Source organism: Eucyclogobius newberryi, unplaced genomic scaffold, assembly GCF_026437365.1.
Source record: "Eucyclogobius newberryi isolate DKJ021-1_F unplaced genomic scaffold, fEucNew1.0.hap1 SCAF_15, whole genome shotgun sequence".
NCBI lineage: Eukaryota > Metazoa > Chordata > Actinopteri > Gobiiformes > Gobiidae > Eucyclogobius > Eucyclogobius newberryi.
The window spans coordinates 22,370,604-22,380,973 of NW_027315779.1; the positions used below are offsets into that span (position 1 = coordinate 22,370,604).

A 10,370-nucleotide genomic window follows, 5' to 3' on the forward strand; every position below is an offset into this window, starting at 1 on the left:
TAGTGATACTAGGGGTGTATGCTTAACAGATTAACCCTCACTAAGTTAACTGGTTAACTAGAGTGTTTCCTTTTGCTTTGTCTTCAACTTGTAATTACACTGCACAACCAGATGGAGCCCACATGCAATCCTATAACAAATGGGACCAACCCGGCTTGACACTGCAGTATTTATGGACTAATCTTAATCACACATGGATTATCTAACGTGGATTTCAAATTAGCAAAGAAAACGGACTGGATTTTTTTTTTTGGCCTTTTGCATTAAATTGAATCTTTTAAGCGAAGGTAAGCCGCCAACATTAGCAACTTTACAATGTGACTCTTGATTAAAGAGTGTTTTATTCATAATCACTACAACAGAGATTCAAAACAGAGAGCTTCTAAGCCGTGTCGTGCACTGTTCAAAGACCTGTCACTGTCGCCGCTTTGCATTTACTCTTGTAACGCAATGTGGTCCGATTATGACTCGAACAGTAAAAACAGGTTTGAAGTAACAGGTTAACCGATTATTGACTACCGGTACTAAATGTCTATCATTTTACGCCTTTTAATTATTTAAAAGCACTAATTTTATGTCATTGTATGTATTGTGTGTTTTTGTGAAATTGGTTCATTTTACTGAATGTTTTATTTGCGTTTTAGTATTCTGTGTTTATTTTGTGTAGTGTTTTAACAGGGTCCCATGAAAGAGTCCTTTTCTCATTGGGTTTTCCCAATATAAATAAATGAAGTGAACGAATGAAAATGAATCTGCTCCTGAGCTTGTGCTTGGCGAGTGAGTGTTATGTTGTAACATGAGATATTTACACAAAAATATGGTCCACGGTAGTGATGCTTTGTTCAGGTCTGGCAAAGAAAGTTTCATTCCAATGCGGCAGGTTCTAAACCGCAGACCGCTCCACGTGTGTCGTTGTGTTTCGCCGCGTCTAGATTCACTTCTTCATTAGACTACGGTAATTTATCCGTGAATATGAGTCCGATTGTAATAAAACGTTTGGTCACAGTATTTTAAGCTTCAAAACGCACCTCTTCTTCTACAGTGTGTCAAATGCTTGCGCTTCCTAGAGTGCCCCCTGGTGGCCTTTAGCCAGTAAAAATCTATAAATTAACCGCACCGTTTTATGGGCCGCAGGTTTCAAAGCGTGGGAAAATAGTAGGGGCTTAAAGTCTGAAAAGTACGGTACTCTGTATCAGACAAATAACAGTGTTTAGTTGTGACACGTCATTAAATGAGTAATTTATAGTTAATAGCATTTGTATTTATTTAGCCACAGGGTCTCCTCCTTCGCTGCTACAAAAATTCAACTGAGGCAGAAAAGTCAAGACCAATAAAATTAATCACACAGCTTTAATGACCTGTCAGCTCAGAGCACGGCACCTACAAGAGCAATTACTGCAACACACAAGCTCTTGGTTTCAAATGATGCTGTTTTAATACAAGCAAGTTAGTTAAAGAAAATTAAAAGTAACTTCTGCAATAAAATGTAGATGATGCTTTGTAAATATTTGGCACAGTACAAAGACAAGACACCCTCCAGTCCAGATAACAATGGCATTTGATACACCAGCGTTACCATAAATAGCAGTAAAAGCCGCTTCTGTAAGTCAATCTGCCAGAAGAATCAATTCCAAGCATCTCAGAAGATACGCAGCGATATTGAAATACACCATGACACGGACGGAATATCAATATTAGATCTTAATATGCTTGTGGGTTACGCTCATTGCAAATAGAGGTGGGCAATATGAAGTGGTCAAATGTTTTTCAATGACATTAACTGGTGAAAAGAGACTGTATTCAGTGACTTAGATCAGGGTCAGGCACAAAAACGTGACATGTGCAGCTCAAAATCCAGTTTGTTTTTCACTCGGCTGAAACCAAAGTGATCCGTGACCACAGCGGGTCCACATAGGTAATGAAGCGTGACTTGTAAACTGTTCCACCTCGCGAAGCATTTTCATGGGAGGGCCAGGCGTGCGCTTCAGATAATTAGACATGGTGACCGGGAAATGTTTCACGAGGGAGAAGATTGAGAAGGGACGAACTCGCCGGAGAAAACGGTAGCTCAAAGGGCGGTAGAACGCGCAGGACGGTTTACGGGCAAACAGGTCCAATAAAGACGGGTTCATTGGAGGTGTAGTTCGCTGCTGAGAGATGTCCATGGCTTTTTCATCCCTTCTGGTTGAACTGCCTTGTTAAACACCGATTACTGGTAACAGCCTGCACGGATATCACATCACATGATAATTCAATAGTGAAGCATCAGACGGCCATTAGAGCTGCGGATCAAATAACAGCGTGTGGGACGATGACAGCCCTGATCATATTACATTATTACACGTTTTAGGACATTGTCGAGTCCACACAGGGCAAAACGCTGCCTTTTGAGGCCTCAGACTTTGATGGAGGCAGAACTAATAACAGTTACCGGTCAAAATATTGGTTTTAAAGTTTAAGAGTTATTTATTTGTAGTGTTCTTAAATCATTTATCATACTTTGCATTTGAACTTCTTAGCATAAAATGTACTTTTTGTATATTTTTGTATTAAAATTGCATATTTTGCCATGTCTGAAATTAGATGTGGGCAATTTTGGTTTTAGGACTAAAAAATTATAGTCTTTAATCAAACTTAATGATGTTTTTGTTTGAATGTCATAAAAATGAGCGGTGGCCATGTAAATTGTGGCTATTTTAGTTAAAAATATATGACCCCTTCACATACCACCCCGTCCCAAAAAACTTCTCAGGCTCAATCTAACAGAATATATGTATATAAGTTAATGGTGCCCTTTAAAATGTTGATGTATTCAAGTTTATATTTAAAAATCTAAATGTTTCAACATTTTGGATGGTTTTGGTCGACCCCAATGCTACCATAGAGCAGTGTCCCATTGGCTACTCTCTGGTAATCTTACATAAGCCACATGACCCGAGCCAGGCTATGACAAGTACAGTACAATAAAGTATGTTTGAAATATAAATGATGAGAGTTTTAGATACAAGTACACAAAACATGTGCTTACAGACTTTAAATCTGTTTAGACAATGAATGTACTTCTCAAGTGGCTTTCCTGGCTGCACTTACTGTCATCGTGTCATCTCATGCCTTCACTCTTTTACGTTTCATATATGTTACAATAGATCTGCACAAAAGAGGCAATCAATTATTCACATGTGGCTTTAGTGAAAAAAGTCAAACTGACAACGCCTGTGAGTCAGATGCCTCGCATTATGAACATGAGACAAAACATGATCTCCACCTGTAAAGGTTCTAAATGTGAACAGTTAAGCAATAGCAATTCAAACACGATCCATGGCAGTTATTACAGTGCTATTTGAGACACCTTTGTTTTCAACTGTAAACTAACACTTGGAAACAGCATTTACACGGACTGGGCACGGACTGGGCACGGACTGGGCACGGACTGGGCACGGACTGGGCACGGACTGGGCACGGACTGGACACGGACTGGACACGGACTGGACACGGACTGGACACGGACTGGACACGGACTGGACACGGACTGGGCACGGACTGGAGACAGACTGGAGACAGACTGGACACGGACTGGGCACGGACTGGAGACAGACTGGAGACGGACTGGACACGGACTGGACACGGACTGGACACGGACTGGACACGGACTGGACACGGACTGGACACGGACTGGTCCATATGTCAACCCTTATAATGACTGAATGAGGACTGAGCATTAGTCCCTTTTAAGCCAATCCCCATCAATTACTCACACACAGGCACATTTCTATGTCTGACCCATGATCTGACCACAAACCTGCAGCTGCTTCTTCCCTGCACATTTGAGTCATCAGATAACTACGACATACACTGATGCTTTATGTCGTGGATACTTTGGCGGACTTTACCTCGTGGGCTCGCTCCGGGGCGGTGGTGGTGGTCGTGTCCCGCCGCTGACTGGAGCCGCTGGTGGGATAAGTCTAGCTTTCGCTGTCTCCGTCTGGCGCTTCTCCGCGATTAAACGGTCTGCTCATCCCAGCCGACACCGGGACGCTTTCCCCAGCCCGTCAATGACCAACTAATTCGCGTATTTGCGCCCACTTTCTACGCCCGCCGCGGCAGACACGCGTTCACATGTCGCGCAACCCCAAACAACAAAAAGAGAGCTCCCCCCGGGGGAAAACGAGGCGCGCGCGGCCGGGGAGTGCTCACTAAACCGTCCCGCCGGAGAAACGTAAATGTCCCGCACTTTCCGCAGTCAAGTGTTGAAGAGTCGTTCCCTTTTCCCCCCGGAGTCCCGCGTTTGTAATCCCGCGGTAAAGTTGCGTGGAGCTGCTCTTCGGTGTGAGACGGGGCACGAGCTCACCGCGGAGTGCAGCCTGGCGGAGCACGAGCGGCGCTGTCTGTGACGCCTTCACGGCCGCTCGGAAACCTCAATATGTCCGGAAAGTGGGACAAGTACGGAACAGAAAGAGACGGTGGATAACAGTAACTACTATTTATTATGGTTAGTAATAGTTATTAAGTTATCCATCTATTTATTTGTTTGTTTGTTTAGTTCGTGATTTAGCAAAATATCACTTACTTGCAATAAACATGAAGCTGAAACGACTGGGTTAAATGAATAATGCTCATTCATGGGTTTCAGTTTCCTGTTGGAAATACGAGCACTTTTGCCCATTCAAAGGATTCAATCTTTAGTCCCATGGATATGTTTATGATGCATAATATAGAGGTCTAAATACAGAAATAATATATGGAGTATATTACATCTTACAACAAATTCATCATAAACAATCCGCTTTGTCTTTTCACCAATATTGCCAATCAGGACCATGAAGAGTATAGAGATCATAGGTAGAATTAAAGTGAGGATTATTGGCCAAAGTGGGGATATTTTCCACAATAAAAAATATTTTCTGAAAAGGACCAATCCAACTATATAACATATCCTTTTGACCTTTAATGCTCAGTTGAGATGTGGGCGCTTATGCTCTCTCCTGCGCTTCATGGCCTGTTGGTGCTATAAAGGTCACACTTGTATTTCAGTCCATGTGTTCTCTTTTATAGCCTGCAGAAAAAACTATTCTGGCTCTATAGTTTAGATACAGCATATGCAAAACGCTTGGTACACCATACACCAAATGGGGAGGAATTACCATGCTCATGTTTATACATTTTGAGGTCAGTGCCATCTTCATATAGCTAGAGATGTGTACAGTACAAGGATAGACACGTATAGACAATGGTGTATATGTTACTCAAACATTATTGTGTGGGGGAAAAGTGCATTTGAAGATTTCTTGGAGCTAGTATAACTATGCAGTCTTCCTTCTCTTGTGTATTTCATGTAGGTTATATGCGCCCTCAAGTGGACGTTAAAGGGACAACATATTTACTCTGCAGATACCACTAAAGAAAGTAGGCTATACACTTGTAACTCCCTTTTAATTCAAAATAAAACATAATATAAAATGATTTAACATTTGGAGCTAATAAACATGGACACAAACAAAAGGCTTGAATTTACATTGTGCATTTACTGTACACATAAAATCTCTGTTAGATCTGTAATACAAAGTCAATTAGTTTAGCTACTATATTTGTACCATTGACAAAATGAACAGCATAGTCACGTCATGAAGAAATGGGCTTGTATTAGTGCATTAACTGTTGCAAAGTAAGGAAACAATCGTGTGTTAATGTGTTTGCAAATTAACTTGTCGACATGATGGAGGGAGGTTTCTAAATGCAATTCTCTGTTTGTTCTGGATCAATTGAATGTAAACGACATTGTCACAGAGCTGCTGGTGTATTATACTTGCAGTTACCAAAACAGCAGCTTGTCAACATGACACATTAGCAAAATTATATATAAAATACAAAATGTGTCTTTAATGTCATACACAGTGATTTACTTTAGCAAAGCATAAGCCTATCCACAAACAGGTTGCAAGCTTAGGCAATGGGTGTTTACAAATCAAGCTTCAGAATGGTAGGACAGTTATAGTGTGTTCTAACTTATAATTTAGTAAGTAAGAAATAACAGTGGCATTTATATGTTGACTGAAGATGCCACTTCAAATTTCAAGTGCTCAATTATACAGTACATTCTTTTCTTTTTTTTCCAACAGCGGTTTTCTTAAAAAGGCTTCCGAGCTCAGATGAAGGTAAAGGCTAAACTGCTGCTTATAGCACTGAATATTTTGGCAAAAAACCTTTTAGGCACAATGCTACCTGCCCTCCACTACAGTCAGTGGAAGTGCAAGCAGCCAGCAGTTCATTCATCAGCAATGGTGTGGGCTCAGTTACATAAAAGTATATGTAATACTGTGGCACGGCTTCCACTACTACCATAAGTCACACACAGAACAAATAGAGAAGGGCTAAAATGGAGTATAGTGCAAATAAGTGTGCTTGGAGGCCATCATAAATCCCACAGCATTCACAAGTGCCACTTTCGTTTTAGCAGCAGTAGCAGCCTGTGATAAGAAGTCCATTATCCTCAATCACCTACGATCCAACGCACGACAGCTGTTTGAATGGATTCAGTTAAAAGCTAGTTCTTGGAATGTATGAAAATATTTTATCCATCTTTACCCATGTCCTTTTGCTTGTTAATAAAGCCAAAGCTGTGGAATAAGACTGTTTGTTAGCAGGGGGGCATGGCAGTGATTTACCACATTTTAATGATCCATTTCACCCATAGGCAAACTGTATCTAATACAGTTAATGCACTGAGCTACACTCGAGTCAAAATGGCAAGTAAAAATACACCAGAAACAATTCCTTATTACATATTTCTATTATGACAGCATTCAACAAAAGTTTGTTTCAATGTAAATGACCTGTGGAAGAAAGTCTGAAATATGAAAGTCATTCTAATTTGCGCCTGTTCTGTGATCAGTCTGACAAACTCACAGGAGTCCTATTTTGTTCCCTGTTTCAAACTGCTGCATTTCCAACATGCACACATCTTCACATTCAGCATCTGTAGGGCAGTCATTCACTCGTACACACATGCTAACATACTCGCACATGGATGCAGTGGTGGTTTAGCTGTTTTCTTCACTGTCTTGTGTGGGAGACTTCACCGGATTGGAGGACCCTTCAAATCTCTGAGAGGCGATGGCTGCTTGATGGGACATACTCTTCCTGACAATGTCGCCTTTTCTCCACAGAGTTATCTCCTGCAAAAACAATGACGTCATTCCAGATGAAGTCGTCCACCAAACATCTTCCATAACTGAGCATTTAAAGTACCTGTTGTTTGAAGTAGCGCCTCTCCTCCTCATCTATAAGGACCAGGTTGAGGTAGTAGCGCACAGAGAACTTCTTGTTTATGTCCCTCATGGTGGGAGTCAACTCATACCCTGCAAGGAACAACCTGATAGGGATGGACTCTCCTGTGGAAAGATGGACGTGAAAACATTTGAGTGGGGAAAAACCATCTATGTATTTATAACACTCATTTAGTCTGAAAACCATCACTCAACAAGCAAGAGCAATTTACTATTATTGTTGGACATTTACGTGAGAATAACATATATATCCAACTTATTTCCCACTTTAATCAATGATAGATATCCTTTACATCCCCGATATTAAAAGGCGTTTTAATTCTTACCCCTGACCGGTGCACCATCCATAATTTCATACTTGGCGATGGTGTCGTTCTCGTGGTACACATTTGGCCCAGTGCCAGTCGTTTCCCGTTTAATGATGTCTATTTCCATGTGTTTGATCTTAATTCTAACCAGCAAGAAATAAATCTTCCCTACTATCACATCTTTTAAGTGATACCTGCAAGAGAAGCGCCGCATACATCAGCATTCACAAATACAACATACAGCTCGGAGGAAGTGAGAAATGAGACCTACTTTGATTTGTTGTACTCAAACTCTATATGTAGGCAGTCTTCGATTCCAACTTCCATCTTGATAGAGGAGTTGAGTTCAGGATAGCTGCTGAGCGTGTGCACGACAATGTCCAGTTCTTTGCTGACGTCGTTCAGTCTTCGGCTCACTGTCGCCCTGAGAAAATAGCTAGGGAGATAGTATTGTGTGAGAAACATGAGCTGATGCAATAGCTCTAAACAAACTGATTTTCAAACTCAATTTCTCTCCATAAAAGAGGGAGCTACCGTAGTTTGACATTCTGTCCCGTGTAGGATTCGTAGGGCTTCTCCACATGCGTGAACTCAAAGTCAAATGATTGTGACTGTGTGAGCTCTCCGGGACGGGCCAGGTCTTTCACCAGAGACACAAACTCATGGTGGTTTCCTCTGTCGTAGTACAGCTCTACAAACACACACATTAAAGCACATTCAAGGAGTTAGGAGCCACAGAGAGCCGGGTTTCCAGCTGCAACAACAGGATGTAAAAGCTTTATTATTGGATATTCTATATATATTATATATTGGGAGTGAAGGACGTGGATCACAGAACCTGACATACTGTGAGGCTGGTTTCAACATTTTATATTTCAACCAAATTTTACATGTTCTACTTTATTGTGCCGATTGTCATTGTGTCATTCACTTTTTTTACTCTTAGATTTGCAAACAATTTTAACAAAGTATACGGTTTGGTATGTGGCGTTGTGGTTAGAGATGTCAATAACGTTTCTACTTTTTTTTATTGTTCCAACTATACTGTGACTTGAATAATCACATTTACTGATTAACGTAATCAGTAATCATCTTGACATTGCCAACTGTGATATGTTCATAACAAACACTGTAAATAAATAACTGCCTTCGCGCTTTCCAATGGTTAAGTAGAAGAGTTAGAATGTCATTCACTCCTCTTCACAGTGGAGAAATACAAGTTTGGGTTACTCATAGGTCTGTTTTTAGTGTAACGATTATTGTGAGAAAAACACATCACAACATAACAATTATTACTGAGACTGTGTGCTTGAATGACAATGATTTTCACTTTAGATTTAATTAAAACTACCTCATTTTGATTCTAGAATAGTCATGATTAACGTTTTTTTTTTTTAATTCTTATTAGATAGTGACCTAAATAATCACGATTATTGATGAACCAAATATTCTTGACATCCCTAATTGATTTTTAACTTTTATTTGCCATTTAGATTTAATCAAAACAACCTCATTTTGATTCTAGAATAGTCATGACTAATGTTTTTTTTTTTTAATTCTCTAATATAGTGACCTAAATAATCACGATTGTTGATGAACCGAATATGCTTGACATCTCTAATTGATTTTTAACTTGTATTTACCACGAAGAGAACACCATTTGTCCCCATAATGAAACATCTGTGCTGAAAAGACATAGTTATATAAAATCCCACACAATTAGAAGAGTAAAGCGTTGTTTGGGGGAGTAGATGACGTGCAGGCTGCAGGGCCATGTGTGAGGAACAGTGTGAATGGCCCTTCTGTCAGCTGATGTCCCGGCGTGCACCCTGTTTGTCACGGGACCTGACACTTCTCTCTGACACTTGTTAGCGCCGAAGCCTTTCACCATTAGCACCCCAAACAAAAGTTAAAGACGCGACTTTCACGCAGTTACCGTGAATGTAATAACGCGCAAACACATGGAAAACACTGCTTCCGGTTCGGGCCGCGCGTGTGACTTTGGCGGCGCGTGCTGTTTCTCTTGGCGGGCGCCAGACACACAGCGTGCGGCTAAACGGGAGAGGCGCAGGCCCCGGGTGTAAGCTTACCGATCTGCCCGACGAACTCGATCTTGATGCCGTTGTGCTCCAGTCTCTTCCCCGGGTACTTGAGGTTGACGTTGACTTTCCCCGACACAGTTTCGCCGTCGTAGAAAAGGAAATATTTGTCCTTCCTGCCATCTTCCGTCTTGTGCTCCGCTTTCTTTCTGGTTTCGGCGTCGTTCAGAACTATGTCAATGTCCGCACTTTGACCAAAACCAAAGAAGCTCATCGCGACGACTCGGGCAGAGCTGGTTTTGAGTATTCTCCGTTTGGAAATGCACAGTTTGTAAGAACAAATCTTTCCCCAAACAGTGATCGCGGCGCACACAGCTTCCCACAGCAGACTGAGCCAGGCGACTGCGCATGCGCGGGGGAGTCATGTGAATCAAAAGCAGGATCAGATCAGACGCGTGGAAGTATAATCCAGAATATGTTTCAACTTTCTTTAAACTGAAATGTGCACGTAAATACGCACATCTTTCATGGTTTATACAGTTTAGGGTGTGACTTGTATGTATGTTTGATCAACTCAAAAAGGGAAGTTATTTCCACCTCCTGGTTCCACTTATCTAGAGGTAGATCAGATAGATACTCATATTTATCAAATTGTATCACGTTAATATGATTTTATGATGTTTTGAGCCTTTAATTAAAACAAATATTATTTCTAAAACGTGTAAAATAATTCACTTGTC

At 41.0% G+C, this 10,370-nt stretch overlaps 2 protein-coding genes across 2 annotated transcripts in view; both read right to left on the bottom strand.

The window, feature by feature from the left end:
- arhgap32b (Rho GTPase activating protein 32b) overlaps positions 1 to 4,064 on the bottom strand; it is a 69,528-nt gene extending 65,464 nt beyond the window's left edge. The window contains exon 1 of the mRNA XM_072446780.1: positions 3,891 to 4,064. The gene's annotated coding sequence lies outside the window, so the exon portion shown is untranslated. The remainder of the gene's footprint in view (positions 1 to 3,890) is intronic.
- A 1,349-nt stretch (positions 4,065 to 5,413) lies between these two features.
- On the bottom strand, positions 5,414 to 10,030 carry LOC140361145 (vacuolar protein sorting-associated protein 26B-like). Its single transcript, XM_072446781.1, has 6 exons — positions 9,682 to 10,030; positions 8,126 to 8,282; positions 7,863 to 8,027; positions 7,610 to 7,785; positions 7,246 to 7,388; positions 5,414 to 7,172 (listed from the first exon to the last, which is right to left on the bottom strand). The coding sequence occupies exons 1-6, from the start codon at positions 9,902 to 9,904 to the stop codon at positions 7,038 to 7,040; spliced, it is 999 nt and encodes a 332-aa protein (XP_072302882.1). The 5' UTR covers positions 9,905 to 10,030; the 3' UTR covers positions 5,414 to 7,037.
- Positions 10,031 to 10,370: the final 340 nt, after the last annotated feature.

Excerpts from the sequence above, each read along its gene's own strand:
- LOC140361145 (XM_072446781.1), bottom strand. The coding sequence starts at position 9,904 with ATGAGCTTCTTTGGTTTTGGTCAAAGTGCGGACATTGACATAGTTCTG. Across the intron at positions 8,028-8,125 it reads GGACAGAATGTCAAACTACG|CTATTTTCTCAGGGCGACAG; the intron begins GTAGCTCCCTCT and ends CTATCTCCCTAG. Across the intron at positions 7,389-7,609 it reads GGATGGTGCACCGGTCAGGG|GAGAGTCCATCCCTATCAGG; the intron begins GTAAGAATTAAA and ends ATCTTTCCACAG.